Here is a 17,397-nt window from a genome sequence, read left to right on the forward strand (position 1 = left end):
GCAATGTCCGTACTATGAGACGCCTAAGACAGCGCTACAGGGAGACAGGACGGACAGCTGTTCGTCCTCACAGTGGCAGACCATGTGTAACAACACCTGCGCAGGATCGGTACATCTGAACATCACACCTGCGGGACAGGTACAGGATGGCAACAACTGCCCGAGTTACACCAGGAATGCACAATCCCTCCATCAGTGCTCAGACTGTCCTCAATAGGCTGAGAGAGGCTGGGCTGAGGGTTTGTAGGCCTGTTGTAAGGCAGGTCCTCACCAGACATCACCGGCAACAACGTCACCTATGGGCACAAACCCACCATCGCTGGACCAGACAGGACTGGCAAAAAGTGCTCTTCATTGACGAGTCGAGGTTTTGGCTCACCAGGGGTGATGGTCGGATTCGCGTTTATCGTCGCAGGAATGAGCGTTACACGGAGGCCTGTACTCTGGAGCGGGATCGATTTGGAGGTGGAGGGTCCGTCATGGTCTGGGGCAGTGTGTTACAGCATCACCGGACTGAGCTTGTTGTCATTGCAGGCAATCTCAACGATGTGCGTTACAGGGAAGACATCCTCCTCTCTCATGTGGTACCCTTCCTGCAGGCTCATCCTGACATGACCCTCCAGCATGACAATGCCACCAGCCATACAGCATGTTCTGTGCGTGATTTCCTGCAAGACAGGAATGTCAGTGTTCTGCCATGGCCAGCGAAGAGCCCGAAATCTCAGTCCCATTGAGCACATCTGGGACCTGTTGGATCGGAGGGTGAGGGCTAGGGCCATTCCCCCCCAGAAATGTCCAGGAACTTGCAGGTGCCTTGGTGGAAGAGTGGGGTAACATAATAAAAATATACTGCTTCTATTTTCACCACCAAAGCATAGCAGTGTGATTTTAATATGATTTGACTCTTTGCAGGCTGTCAGGCTGTGGAGTCACAGAGGAAGGCTGTGCTTCTCTGGTCTCAGCTCTGAGGTCAAACCCCTCACACCTGAGAGAGCTGGACCTGAGCTACAATCACCCAGGAGACTCAGGAGTCAGACTGCTCTCTGCTGGACTGGAGGATCCACACTGCAGACTGGAGAAACTCAAGTATGTAGAGGATTTATGTCAATGTTCATATCAGACATGTTTGACTTTTCAGGCTAGTTAAGACAAACATTCTGACCACCACTTGGACAAAGTTATATGTGTGTGTGTGTGTGTGTGTGTGTGTGTGTGTGTGTCCAGTGTGTGTGTGTGTGTCCAGTGTGTGTGTGTCCAGTGTGTCCGTGTCCTGTGTGTGTCCGTGTCCTGTGTGTCCGTGTCCTGTGTGTGTGTGTCCTGTGTGTCTTTCACACTGAACACACACACACACACACACACACACACACACACTGGACTCTCACACACACTGGACTCTCACACACACTGGACACACACACACACACACATAGGACACACACACAGGACACACACACACACTCACACACACACATTCACAGGACACACACACACATTCACAGGACACACACACACACACACACACACACACACACACACACTCACAGGACACACACACACACACTCACAGGACACACACACACACTCACAGGACACTCACAGGACACACACACTCACAGGACACACACACACACACACACACACACAGGACACACACACACACACACAGGACACACACACAGGACACACAGGACACACACAGGACACACACACAGGACACACAGGACACACACACACACTCTCACAGGACACACACACACACACACTCACAGGACACACACACACTCACAGGACACACACACACTCACAGGACACACACACACTCACAGGACACACACACACTCACAGGACACACACACACACACTCACAGGACACACACACACTCACAGGACATACACACACACACACACACTCACAGGACACACACACACACTCTCACAGGACACACACACACACACTCTCACAGGACACACACACACACACACTCACAGGACACACACACACACACTCACAGGACACACACACACACACTCACAGGACACACACACACACTCACAGGACACACACACACACACACGCACTCACAGGACACACACACACACGCACTCACAGGACACACACACACACGCACTCACAGGACACACACACACACGCACTCACAGGACACACACACACACACACTCACAGGACACACACACACACACACACTCACAGGACACACACACACACACACACTCACAGGACACACACACACACACACACACACTCACAGAACACACACTCACAGAACACACAGGACACACACACACACACTCACAGGACACACACACACACACACACACACTCACAGGACACACACACACACACACACACTCACAGGACACACACACACACACACACACTCACAGGACACACACACACACACACTCACAGGACACACACACACACTGGACACACACACTCACACACACACACACACACACTGGACACACACACACTGGACTCACACACACACACTGGACTCACACACACACACTGGACACAAACACTGAAAATGCTCTTACCAACGCTTGACCAGTGCGTGTTTGTGTCCAGTGTGTGTGTGTGTGTGTGTGTGTCCAGTGTGTGTGTGTGTGTCCAGTGTGTGTGTGTGTGTCCAGTGTGTGTGTGTGTGTCCAGTGTGTGTGTGTGTGTGTGAGTCCAGTGTGTGTGTGTGTGTGTGAGTCCAGTGTGTGTGTGTGTGTGTGAGTCCAGTGTGTGTGTGTGTGTGTGAGTCCAGTGTGTGTGTGTGTGTGTGAGTCCAGTGTGTGTGTGTGTGTGTGAGTCCAGTGTGTGTGTGTGTGAGTCCAGTGTGTGTGTGTGTGTGAGTCCAGTGTGTGTGTGTGTGTGTGTGTGTGAGTCCAGTGTGTGTGTGTGTGAGTCCAGTGTGTGTGTGTGTGAGTCCAGTGTGTGTGTGTGTGTGAGTCCAGTGTGTGTGTGTGTGTGAGTCCAGTGTGTGTGTGTGTGTGTGTCCAGTGTGTGTGTGAGTCCAGTGTGTGTGTGAGTCCAGTGTGTGTGTGAGTCCAGTGTGTGTGTGTGTGTGTGTGTGTGTGTGTGTGTGTGTGTGTGTGTTCAGGTGTATCCCTCAATGACTGTCTGTTCTTCTGCTTACCGCTACAGTGTGGAACATGGTGGAGAGAACAGAATGAAACCTGGACTTAGAAAATGTGAGTGTTGACTGCTGTGAAGAATATGACTAAGAATAAGTCTTAATTCAAGTTAAGTCAAAGACCACCATCATTACTGACTTGGTCATATTAAATATCATCTGTAGTTCTACAGAAGCACAAATCAGGGACACCAACGTTTACAAAGAGTTGATATGACTGTGTGTGTGTGTGTGTGTGTGTGTGTGTGTGTGTGTAATTAATGTGAATAAGTGTGTTTTATATTACCATAGAGTATAACATGTGATCATTCAACAAGTCTCAAGTCACCTTAACTTCTCCTTTTGATACCTAGAAACATCTACATTAAATGAATTAGTGAAAAGTGAGTTAACATTCTAATGTGAATGATGATGATTTCTAATATTGTGTCTGGTTTCATCCATCAGATGTCTGTGATCTCACACTGGACCTAAACACAGTAAACAGACTCCTCTCTCTGTCTGAGGAGAACAGAAAGGTGACATGGAGGAGAGAGGAGCAGCCGTATCCTGATCACCCAGAGAGATTTGAGGACATTAAACAGGTGCTGTGTAGAGAGGGTCTGACTGGGCGCTGTTACTGGGAGGTAGAGTGGAGTGGTGGGATAATGGGGGCTGGTATAGGAGTGACATATAAAGGAATCAGCAGGAGAGGAGGGGTTGAGGACTGTTGTCTTGGATACAATGACAAGTCCTGGAGTCTGTTCTGCTCTGACAACAGTTACTCTGCCTGTCACAATAATAACTCCACTACCATAGACGTCCCCTCCTCCAGCTGGTATAATAATAACTCCACTACCATAGACGTCCCCTCCTCCAGATCCCACAGAGTAGGAGTGTATCTGGACTGGCCAGCCGGCACTCTGTCCTTCTATAGAGCCTCCTCTGACACACTGACCCACCTGATCACATTCACCTCCACATTCACTGAGCCCCTCTGTCCAGGATTTAGGGTTTATAATGTTGGCGACTCAGTGTCCCTGAAATAATAACTGGACACACACACACACACACACACACACACACACACACACACACACACACACACACACACACACACACACACACACACACATACACACACTAGACACACACACAAACTGGACACACGCACACACTGGACACAGACACACACACACACTGGACACACTGGACACACACACACACTGGACACACACACACACACCAACACACTGGACACACACACACACACTGGACACACACACACACACACTGAACATACACACACTCAACACACACACACACTGGACACACACACACACTGGATATACACACACTCAACACACACACACACTGGAAACAAATTGGACACACACACAATGGACACAAAATGCACACACACTCACAGACATTCTGGACACACACACACACTGGACACAAACTGGACACACACATAAACATACACTCAACACACACACACTCAACACACACACACACACACACTGAACACACACAAACTAAACACACACACACACACACTGGACACACACACACACACACACACTGGACACACACACTGGACACACACACAAACACTGGGCACATACTCACACACACTGAACACACACACAAACACTGGGCACATACTCACACACACTGGACACACACACACACACACACACACACACTCTGGACATGCACACACACACTTGACACAGACACTGGACACACACACACACACTGGACACACACACACACTGGACACACACACACACACCAACACACTGGACACACACACACACACGCACACACTGGACACACACACACACACACACACACACTCTGGACATGCACACACACACTTGACACAGACACTGGACACACACACACACTGGATACACACACACACACACACTGGACACACACACACAAACACTGACACACATAAACACTGACACACAGACACACAATGGACACACACATGACAGGCTTGTAATATTTTCAGATCTTTTACCACTTTACATTTATTATGATATATTTTACTGTTTGTGTTTGTACCACAGGAGGTTGGTGGGACCTTATTTAGGGAGGCTTGTAATGGCTGGAGTGGAATAAGAGGAATGGTATTAAACACGTGGTTTCCATGTGTTCCATTTCATTCACTCTGTTCCAGACATTATTATGAGCCGTCCTCCCCTCAGCAGCCTCCTCTGGTATGTACTGTCCTGTATGTGAGAGAGATCCAACAAGGAATTACAATGTATGTATTACTTTTAATACCTGCAAATGGCAAATAAACTACTGGAACGCCTTATGAATGTCTGCAGCCGACAAGAGGTGAAAATATTACCGGAATATTCTGCAAAATGTTGATGAAGACGTCACTCAATCCACCCAAAACAACATGCAGTCTTTCCACAAGACTCCCATGAAGTTATAGTGTGACGTTATGAGTCGACGTTAAAGTAACATTTTCACAACATACTGCACTTGTTTTATCCTGTTTTAGATGGATCCAATGTTTAAACATTTAAACTCTTACAATAACACTGTTAAAATACCAATGTGATCATTTCTTGTCTTTTATGTTGGAAAAACAAATAGTACAATTATATGTGGACATACGCTCCATAGTTGTACAAGTATACATGGTTATATTGTACTTTTCATAATAAAACATACTTGAAACAAGAAAAAGCATGTTAATTGTGAAAACAATTTCGTTATTGATTTTTGCATTGCTTCTCCCTGTCTCATGTTGACGTTTGTCATGAATCTTGACCTGGAGGTAGAACTGTGCGATTTCCTCTAGATATGTCAGCTGCAAAGTCAGAATTGGCTGTGGAAAATGTTGTTTTATGGTCTTAATTTAAGGGAAGGATTAGCAGTGTGGTTGAGGTTAGGATTAAAATCAGATTGTATTACTTTGTGCCTGTGCCAGCTAGGGAATACTTTGCTGAACTGCCTCCAGGGCAAGATTCATGACAATGAATGCCAACCTGCCTCCCAGTCGTCCCCTCCTAATCTTTACAAGGCTGCAGAACATGCAAGCTAGTGATGTGGGGGTTCTCTCATAACCTTCAGTCCCCAGGTGGGTAGATGGCAGGTTGAATAAAGAGAAGCTAGTGATGTGGGGGTTCTCTCATAACCCTCAGTCCCCAGGTGGGTAGATGGCAGGTTGAATAAAGAGAAGCTAGTGATGTGGGGGTTCTCTCATAACCCTCAGTCCCCAGGTGGGTAGATGGCAGGTTTAATAAAAAGAAAACAATAGGCAACATAAAACAATCCATAAATGTATAATTATTATGTAATTTACACAAAACATTAAGGACACCTTTCTTTCCATGACAAACTGACCAGGTGTAACTCAATATTAGGAAGGTATCCTTAATATTTTGTCCACTCAGTGGCTCTGACCCTTTACGTAACAGTCAATCCTCTTTTCCAGGAAACCTTCTTTAAATTTACCCAAATGCTTCCACACTGCTGCTCTCTCACAGCTGCTCCAGGGCCTCTTGGGTTGAGGAGTCATTCTCTTCTAACCTGATCACAGCTGCTCCAGGACCTCTTGGGTTGAGGAGTCATTCTCTTCTAACCTGATCACAGCTGCTCCAGGGCCTCTTGGGTTGAGGAGTCATTCTCTTCTAACCTGATCACAGCTGCTCCAGGGCCTCTTGGGTTGAGGAGTCATTCTCTTCTAACCTGATCACAGCTGCTCCAGGACCTCTTGGGTTGAGGAGTCATTCTCTTCTAACCTGATCACAGCTGCTCCAGGGCCTCTTGGGTTGAGGAGTCATTCTCTTCTAACCTGATCACAAACAAAGACAAGATTCAAACAAATAAACATGATGGTCCAACATAATGGGGGGGGGGGGGGGGGTATAGGGAAGGTAGGGGAGAGGAGGGGGTATAGGGAAGGTAGGGGAGAGGAGGGGGTATAGGGAAGGTAGGGGAGAGGAGGGGGTATAGGGAAGGTAAGGGAGAGGAGGGGGTATAGGGAAGGTAGGGGAGAGTAGGGGGGTATAGGGAAGGTAGGGGAGAGGAGGGGGTATAGGGAAGGTAGGGGAGAGGAGGGGGTATAGGGAAGGTAGGGGAGAGGAGGGGGTATAGGGAAGGTAGGGGAGAGGAGGTGGGGTATAGGGAAGGTAGGGGAGAGGAGGGGGGTATAGGGAAGGTAGGGGAGAGGAGGGGGGTATTGGGAAGGTAGGGGAGAGGAGGGGGTATAGGGAAGGTAGGGGAGAGGAGGGGGGACTTACTCCATGTCAGGCAGCCTCCAAGTCTACCCTCACCAACTGACCGTGTAATCTGATTCATTATGATATAGGATCAGGACCCTCCTCTCCATGTAATCTGATTCAATATGATCTAGGATCAGGTCCCACCTCTCCATGTAATCTGATTCATTATGATCTAGGATCAGGTCCCCCCTCTCCATGTAATCTGATTCATTATGATATAGGATCAGGTCCCCCCTCTCCATGTAATCTGATTCATTATGATCTAGGATCAGGTCCCCCCTCTCCATGTAATCTGATTCATTATGATCAGGTCCCCCCCTCTCCATGTAATCTGATTCATTATGATATAGGATCAGGTCCCCCCTCTCCATGTAATCTGATTCATTATGATCTAGGATCAGGTCCCCCCTCTCCATGTAATCTGATTCATTATGATCAGGTCCCCCCCTCTCCATGTAATCTGATTCATTATGATCTAGGATCAGGTCCCCCCCTCTCCATGTAATCTGATTCATTAGGATCAGGTCCCCCTTCTCCATGTAATCTGATTCATTATGATATTGGATCAGTTCCCCCTCTCCATGTAATCTGATTCATTATGATATAGGATCAGGTCCCCCCTCTCCATGTAATCTGATTCATTATGATCTAGGATCAGGTCCCCCCCTCTCCATGTAATCTGACTCATTATGATCTAGGATCAGGTCCCCCCTCTCCATGTAATCTGATTCATTATGATTTAGGATCAGGTCCCCCCTCTCCATGTAATCTGATTCATTATGATCTCGGATCAGGTCCCCCCTCTCCATGTAATCTGATTCATTATGATCAGGTCCCCCCCTCTCCATGTAATCTGATTCATTATGATATAGGATCAGGTCCCCCCTCTCCATGTAATCTGATTCATTATGATCTAGGATCAGGTCCCCCCTCTCCATGTAATCTGATTCATTATGATCAGGTCCCCCCCTCTCCATGTAATCTGATTCATTATGATCTAGGATCAGGTCCCCCCCTCTCCATGTAATCTGATTCATTAGGATCAGGTCCCCCTTCTCCATGTAATCTGATTCATTATGATATAGGATCAGTTCCCCCTCTCCATGTAATCTGATTCATTATGATATAGGATCAGGTCCCCCCTCTCCATGTAATCTGATTCATTATGATCTAGGATCAGGTCCCCCCCTCTCCATGTAATCTGACTCATTATGATCTAGGATCAGGTCCCCCCTCTCCATGTAATCTGATTAATTATGATCTAGGATCAGGTCCCCCCTCTCCATGTAATCTGACTCATTATGATATAGGATCTTTTTATTTTTATTATTTCACCTTTATTTAACCAGGTAGGCCAGTTGAGAACAAGTTCTCATTTACAACTGCGACCTGGCCAAGATACAGCAAAGCAGTTCGACACAAACAACAACACAGAGTTACGTGGAATAAACAAGCGTACAGTCAACACAAAAGAAAAAAGAAAGTCTATATACAGTGTGTGCAAATGGCGTGAGGAGGTATGGCAATAAATAGGCCATAGTAGCAAAGTAGTCACAATTTAGCAGATTAACACTGGAGTGATAGATGAGCAGATGATGATGTGCAAGTAGTGATACTGGTGTGCAGAAGAGCAGCGAAGTAAATAAAAACAATATGGGGATGAGGTAGGTAGATTGGATGGGCTATTTACAGATGGGCTATGTACAGCTGCAGCGATCGGTTAGCTGCTCAGATAGCTGATGTTTAAAGTTAGTGAGGGAGCAATAAGTCTCCAGCTTCAGCGATTTTTGCACTTCGTTCCAGTCATTGGCTGCAGAGAACTGGAAGGAAAGGCGGCCAAAGGAGGTGTTGGCTTTGGGGATGACCGGTGAGATGTACCTGCTGGAGCGCGTGCTACGGGTGGGTGTTGTTATCGTGACCAGTGAGCTGAGCTAAGGCGGAGCTTTACCTAGTAAAGACTTATAGATGACCTGGAGCCAGTGGGTCTGGCGACGAATATGTAGCGAGGGCCAGCCGACTAAAATGACCTGGGTTGCAATCATGAAAAAAAACTACCCGGCCTTCATGGTTTGACATTGAGAACATTGGGAGAGATGAGAGCTGACGTTTTAGTAAATGTGCAGATTACGTATCTCAGTCACAGACAAGAAGCTCAATTAAGACATTATCTTCAACACTGGGACTGGGGACAACAGGACCACAGGCCAAATAATACAGCTCAACACTTCCACACTACCACAGTGAGTAGAATCAGGCTTCTGGACACAGAAAACTTGCAGAATTATTAATGATGAATTGTATTAGACGTTATTAGACATTTCTGTTGTTGAGGAGGATGGGAGATCCACAGAGACGTCAAAATGTGTTTCAAAAATCGTCAAAGAGTAATTATTTTAACCTAAAGCATTTAATAAAGACACTTACAGTACAATATTATGGGGAATAGGAATGAGAGGGCTACTTACACCATTTTGGGAAGGGATCACAGCAGTGATTGAATGAGGGTATGAGGCATGAGTTGAGGTGTTCAGAGACTTGACCAGTGCAGGACAGGATTTGACTGGGAAGACAATAACACAAAAACACTACACAGTGAGACAAAAGAGCTAAGAATGAGTTACTCCAAGCAAGGAGTCAAATAGATGTGTAATAATGTGATTGTGATTGTGATTGACTCTACATAAAGTAATGAGAGAAAAATTGACAGGGGTTCCCTCACTGTGCTTAGAGAGGAAACATTCAATGTGCCAGTGGATGAGGGGGCCACATGAGACGTGGCTTCCAGTTCATGTGAGGAGGTAGTTGACAATGGTAGTGGAGTGGTCATTGCTTGTTAAACCATGGAACAGGAGGGGACTCAGCTGGAAATACAGACAGCAGATACGTTCCCTTGAAGCTGAGCCATCGTAGGTTTGAACAACAAGTTTGTCCATGAAGATAAACACGGAATTCACATCTCGCCCACTTGGCAAATCAAAGTAGCCCAAGAAACTTTTTCTGAATAAAGCCCTGATCATCCACATACAGTACCTGACGATAACTGACAACGGCAAGCAGACTGGTGGCAACCATAGGTCCCAGAGTGGGGGGGGGGATTTTTTTGCACTGGGGCCCAGAGGTTGTCCTTACCTGTTGACCTAACCAGGAAAACTCTGGACCCTATAAGGTATGACAGTGATGAATCAGTTGTAAAAGGTTTTGTAAGGGCTATGATGGGAACAGTTTGTCCTTATCTGTTGACCTAACCGCGATATTCAAATACCTTAGAAATGCTATTACTTCAATTTCTCAAACATATGACTATTTTACACCATTTTAAAGACAAGACTCTCGTTAATCTAACCACACTGTACGATTTCAAAAAGGCTTTACAATGAAAGCAAAACATTAGATTATGTCAGCAGAGTACCCAGCCAGAAATAATCAGACACCCATTTTTCAAGCTAGCATATAATGTCACATAAACCCAAATCACAGCTAAATGCAGCAATAACCTTTGATGATCTTCATCAGATGACACACCTAGGACATTATGTTATACAATACATGCATGTTTTGTTCAATTAAGTTCATATTTATATCAAAAAACAGCTTTTTACATTAGCATGTGACGTTCAGAACTAGCATACCCCCCGCAAACTTCCGGAGGAATTTGCTAAGTTACTCACGATAAACGTTCACAAAAAGCATAACAATTATTTTAAGAATTATAGATACAGAACTCCTCTATGCACTCGATATGTCCGATTTTAAAATAGCTTTTTGGTGAAAGCACATTTTGCAATATTCTAAGTACATAGCCCAGGCATCACGGGCTAGCTATTTAGACACCCGGCAAGTTTAGCACTCACCAATATCAGATTTACTATTATAAAAGTTTGATTACCTTTTGTTGTCTTCGTCAGAATGCACTCCCAGGACTGCTACTTCAATAACAAATGTTGGTTTGGTCCAAAATAATCCATCGTTATATCCGAATAGCGGCGTTTTGTTCGTGCGTCCCAGACACTATCTGAAATGGTAAATCAGGGCCGCGCGCATGGCGCAATTCGTGACAAAAAAAATCTAAATATTCCATTACCGTACTTCGAAGCATGTCAACCGCTGTTTAAAATCCATTTTTATGCCATTTTTCTCGTAAAAAAGCGATAATATTCCGACCGGGAATCTCCGTTTAGCTAAACAGAGGAAAGTAAACAAAGCTTTCGGTCGACGCGGGCACGAGCCTGAGTCTCACAGTACTGTAACCAGCCACTACCCAAACGCGCTACTTTTTTTCAGCCAGAGCCTGCAAAGCCACGATTCAGCTTTTTACCGCCTTCTGAGACCCTATGGCAGCCGTAGGAAGTGTCACGGGACAGCTAAGATCCTCACTCTTCAATAAACAGAGACAAGAAGAACAACACCTTGTCAGACAGGCCACTTCCTGAATGAAACCTTCTCAGATTTTTGCCTGCCAAATGAGTTCTGTTATACTCACAGACACCATTCAAACAGTTTTAGAAACTTTAGGGTGTTTTCTATCCATATGTAATAAGTATATGCATATTCTAGTTACTGGGTAGGAGTGGTAACCAGATTAAATTGGGTACGTTTTTTGTCCAGCCGTGTCAATACTGCCCCCTAGCCCTAACAGGCTAACTCCTGAGCTAAATTGTTTAGACCGGCCAGGGCCTTGGTCACTGATCCATCTGGAGCTGTGTTCTCAGGGATGAAAGTACAGCATTCAGATCCGAACATCACACACACACCACCCTTTTCAGCCAGAAGCATATCCAAAGCTATTCTATTCTGCAATACCATCAAAGTGGTCGCAGCTGTCTGTTCTGCTAACCCTTGAATTGCCTCTCTGGTATAGTTGATGAAACGCTGTTGGTTATAATAAATGTAATTTATCCAATCCACATTTTTATTGAGAGTCGACCACCAAAAAAGACTTGATTCCAATCCAGCCCATATCTGATTCCTAGCTTTAAACTCATCAGGCACCCCCCTTGGAACCCCAATGCTATCAATGTAAATTCTATCGTCAAAGGACCCTGACAGAGCACTCCTCCCCTCTCTTTCACCTGGCACTAGGTCTTTGTGTTGTATAAGGGTGAAGGGCATGCCTAACTGTACCAATGCACAAATACCAGTCCAATTTGCAGGCAGGTTTGGCCACAGCTTCATACCTCCACACAACCACCAGACATCCGCTCTCGGCCTTTTTTGTCTTACTAAAGTCCTCGGAACTCAACCACCCAGTCAGGTCCCTCATTGTCTTGTCAGTTGTAACATTCTCTGTCCTATTGCATGTTCTTACTTCCCCTACGTTCCATCCGTGTGTGTTGTGTTGAGCCACACAATAATAGTCTCCTCCTGCGACTGTGAAAGGGGGAAGTCTGGATCTAATGGGCACATAGGAGACAGATAATGCAGATCAGTGCAACTGTCTGGCTTCCTTGCCTTCATGAACAGCTTTACCATACAGGCCATTCCCCTTGGTAAATTAATTCCATCGAGTAGAAAGGGGATGGTTGTCAACTGAAGTTTGGCTGCTGCGCAGGCATAACCTTCTTCTTTAGCTACTGATCTAGCTGTATACTGAATCCATTCCAGCCATAGGTTGGAATCCCCAAACCAAGTCTCCACCTCAATCACTTCCTTAAGATCTTTCATCTGAATTATCCTCACCGGTCCTTGGCTCTGGATGACTACACGGGTAATGTCCATTTTATCAGGGGAACAACTGGTATTCTGGCTGGCGGTAGAACTATCTCCTGTCCTAACCTCTACTACTCGGAATGGTACCGCAGTGTCGACAATGGTCTGGTCAAGGCCAACATACCATAACCCTAAATCCTCTTTCTTTATGCTTTTAATGGTCATTCCTATCTTCAAGCAATACTTCCCTTGCTCTGGATTGCAGTCAAAAACCCTGGCCTTCACTATACTCCATCTGTTTCTATATTGGGTGTGTGGATTGACATAGCCTTCTCTCTGTGTGAGCTATGACCTGATTCCATGAGTTACACCGGGATCTACACAGAAGGGGAAACTATCTATTGAGACATCCTTCCCTAACTCTACTCTCACTTCCTTTTTATCCAGATCGAGTGACCTTTTGTACCTAGGCCATAAAAACTCATCATCTTCTACACTATGGGTCAAGTTACCACTTTCTGACTTCTCGAGTGGTTCATGGTGTATTAGGAATATGGCTTACACAATCAGACAGCTCAGACTGACCAGTACCCCTGTAAAGCCCCACCCCCTCCCGGAGAATATATCACTGGCTAGAGGCCAACCCACACTTTCACTTCTATGAACGCACACAGTGAGGATCGGGCGGGTTAGGGAATCTTCGTTAGAGAGGTAACCCCCGAACCTTATTGGTATTCGGTTCTTCTCCTAACTCTGTGATTGTTCGACAGTGTCTGTGTGTCTTACCCTCCCGCAATGTGTGATATGAACCCAGGTAGCTCTTTCAGCTATTCTCACCGCGAAGGCTATTACCAGGAACACTTGGTATGTGCCCTCCCACCGTGGCTGTTTCCAGTTCTTTTCTCCTCAGGGACTGGATCCACACCCAGTCTCCTGGTTGGATTGAGTGAATCATCTTCTCCTGTAATTCACCTGTTGGACACAAAGTCTCGGACATACGGGTTTGGTTAACCATGTGTTCTGTTAGTATATCTTCAACTTCTATGTCTACCTGTTCTGGCCTCTCTAACTCTGGCATTATATATGGTTTACCTGATCAGCTAAAATGTAATCCATTATTTAAAGAGATAGATCCTAGTAAACCAACTACCCTAATCGTGTCCACCCAGTAAGTTGGGACCGCTTCTTCCCATTTAATATACTTATCTATTATAAAAAATGTTTTTTAAGTAGTTCGTCATCCAATAGGCCACAAAGTGTTTCCGAACCTGCTCTACTATCCCCCTGTTGACACATGGCTCTGCCCATGTGTCAATCTTGCCGCATCTCGAAACAATGACTTAGGTAGTATTGGTAACTTATCATGATACCAAATACCGTCCTTATATAAATTGCTCCTAACTTCTCCCATTTCGAAATCCCTTTCACTTGTGCTCTAGACTGACAATTTTAATATAGCTTTGTCTATGTTTACTTCCTCTTTTAAGAACTGCTGTGTCGACGGCTGCGGTTTAAGACCTGCCTTTTTCGTTTCCGCATCTGCTTTTCTGTTGTTGTTACTGACACTATCTGTCCCTCTAATGTGGGCCTCACATTTACAAATAGCTAACTTTTCTGGCAAAAGTACAGCATCTAATATATTCAAAATCAACTGAGCGTGTGTAATAGGTTTCCCAGAAGTGGTTACCATTGCCCTGTTTCTCCATTGGGCTGCAAATATGTGTACTATGTTAAATGCATAGGCACTGTCTGTGTAAATAGTAATACGTTTTCCTGTCCCTAACTGACACGCACGGGTAAGGGCTACTATTTCTGCTTATTGTGCTGAATAGTTTCTCGGTAACGGCTCTGCTTCCAAGACCTCTGTGTCTGTAACTATAGCATATCCTGTTGCATTAGTGCCATCATGGTTCTTTCTTGATGACCCATCTACAAACATAGTCAGTTCCCCATCAGGTAAAGCTAGATAAGTCAAATCGGGTCTTGGTAGGACAACTTTCTCAGTTTCTGTTACACAATCATGTGGGCTGCCATCTGTTGCAATAGGAACTAATGTTGAGGGGTTCAGAGTAGTACAACATCCTATTGTCAAATTAGGCATGTTCAAAAGAATTATCATACGAGACAAATTTCTAGCTGGTGACATGTAAGCCATCTTATGTTCTAACAACAGTATGGATACGGCATGAGGAACTTTTAAAGTCAAATCATGATAGAGCACAACAGATGCCAAGTCCTCAACTGCCTGAGCTGCTGCCACCACAGACTGCAAACATAGTGGCATGGCTTGGGCTACTTCATCTAATCGGGAGGAATAGTAAGCAATAGGCCTATTTTTTTCCCCCGTGTCTCTTGGTCAGTACTGATGTCATGAACCCCTCCCTACAGTCTACTGTCTGGGTAAAGGGGCGATCATATCTGGGAAACGCCAGTACTGAGCTAGATGTTAATAACATTTTAATGTTTACAAACTGATTTTCAGCCTCATCTGTCCACTTGATCTTATCTTTTGCTGCCATAGCTTTACCATATATCAACTCACTAAGCTTCCCTGTATGTAATGCAAAATGGGGTATCCACGCACAGCAATAGTTAATCATTCCAAAAAAACTCATCATTTGTTTCTTATTGAGTGGTTTAGGTTCTTCTAGGATGGCTGTCTTTCTGGTAGAATTAACCTCTTACATCTAGACGTTCCACTAGCGGAACACCGCTCCAATATCCAATGATAGGGCGTGGCGCGAAATACAAACTCCTCGAAAATCCGAAAACTTCAATTTTTCAAATATATGACTATTTTACACCATTTTAAAGAGAAGACTCTCCTTTATCTAACCACACTGGCTGTTAGCCAGCCTGCCAGCTTAGTGGAGTCTGCCACTAGCACAGTCAGTGTAGTCGGCTCAGCTATCCCCATTGAGACCGTGTCTGTGCCTCGATCTAGGTTGGGCAAAACTGAACATGGCGGAGTTTGCCTTAGCAATCTCACTGGAATAAAGACCTCCTCCATTCCTGCCATTATTGAAAGAGATTGTGATACCTCACATTTCAAAATAGGACTACTTAATGTTAGATTCCTCACTTCCAAGGCAGTTATAGTCAATGAACTAATCACCGATCATAATCTTGATGTGATTGGCCTGACTGAAACATGGCTTAAGCCTGATGAATTTACTGTGTTAAATGAGGCCTCACCCCCTGGTTACACTAGTGACCATATCCCCGTGCATCCCGCAAAGGTGGAGGTGTTGTTAACATTTACGATAGCAAATTTCAATTTACAAAAAAAACAACAACGACATTTTCGTCTTTTGAGCTTCTAGTCATGAAATCTATGCAGCCGACTCAATCACTTTTTATAGCTACTGTTTACAGGCCTCCTGGGCCATATACAGCGTTCCTCACTGAGTTCCCTGAATTCCTATCGGACATTGTAGTCTTAGCAGATAATATTCAAATTTTTGGTGACTTTAATATTCACATGGAAAAGACCACAGACCCACTCCAAAAGGCTTTCGGAGCCATCATCGACTCAGTGGGTTTTGTCCAACATGTCTCTGGACCTACTCACTGCCACAGTCATACTCTGGACTTAGTTTTGTCCCGTGAAATAAATGTTGTGGATCTTAATGTTTTTCCTCATAATCCTGGACTATCGGACCACCATTTTATTACGTTTGCAATCGCAACAAATAATCTGCTCAGACCCCAACCAAGGAGCATCAAAAGTCGTGCTATAAATTCCCAGACAACCCAAAGATTCCTTGATGCCCTTCCAGACTCCCTCTGCCTGCCCAAGGACGTCAGAGGACAAAAATCAGTTAACCACCTAACTGAGGAACTCAATTTAACCTTGCGCAATTCCCTAGATGCAGTCGCACCCCTAAAAACTAAAAACATTTGTCATAAGAAACTAGCTCCCTGGTATACAGAAAATACACGAGCTCTGAAGCAAGCTTCCAGAAAATTGGAACGGAAATGGAGCCACACCAAACTGGAAGTCTTCCGACTAGCTTGGAAAGACAGTACCGTGCAGTATCGAAGAGCCCTCACTGCTGCTCGATCATCCTATTTTTCCAATTTAATTGAGGAAAATAAGAACAATCCGAAATTTATTTTTGATACTGTCACAAAGCTAACTAAAAAGCAGCATTCCCCAAGAGAGGATGGCTTTCACTTCAGCAGTAATAAATTCATGAACTTCTTTGAGGAAAAGATCATGATCATTAGAAAGCAAATTACGGACTCCTCTTTAAATCTGCGTATTCCTCCAAAGCTCCGTTGTCCTGAGTCATCACAACTCTGCCAGGACCTAGGATCAAGGGAGACACTAAAGTGTTTTAGTACTATATCTCTTGACACAATGA

General features: G+C 45.1%; 1 protein-coding gene and 1 long non-coding RNA gene across 3 annotated transcripts in view; one reads left to right on the plus strand and one right to left on the minus strand.

Moving 5' to 3' along the window:
* The first annotated feature begins 917 nt into the window (after window positions 1–917).
* Window positions 918–17,397, plus strand: part of LOC123735940 (cell adhesion molecule CEACAM6-like) — a 119,526-nt gene continuing 103,046 nt past the window's right edge. For both annotated transcript variants that reach the window (XM_082971919.1, XM_082971920.1), the window contains exon 1: window positions 918–1,086. In XM_082971919.1, the coding sequence (XP_082828045.1) occupies window position 1,086 (1 nt within the window). In that variant the 5' untranslated portion in view covers window positions 918–1,085. The remainder of the gene's footprint in view (window positions 1,087–17,397) is intronic.
* LOC145876129 (uncharacterized) lies at window positions 6,898–11,142 on the minus strand. Its single transcript, XR_014391429.1, has 3 exons — window positions 10,104–11,142; window positions 9,850–9,944; window positions 6,898–6,949 (listed from the first exon to the last, which is right to left on the minus strand). It is a non-coding gene; the product is annotated as an uncharacterized LOC145876129 (long non-coding RNA).

Source organism: Salmo salar, unplaced genomic scaffold, assembly GCF_965601325.2.
Source record: "Salmo salar unplaced genomic scaffold, fSalSal1 ptg000436l, whole genome shotgun sequence".
Lineage (NCBI taxonomy): Eukaryota > Metazoa > Chordata > Actinopteri > Salmoniformes > Salmonidae > Salmo > Salmo salar.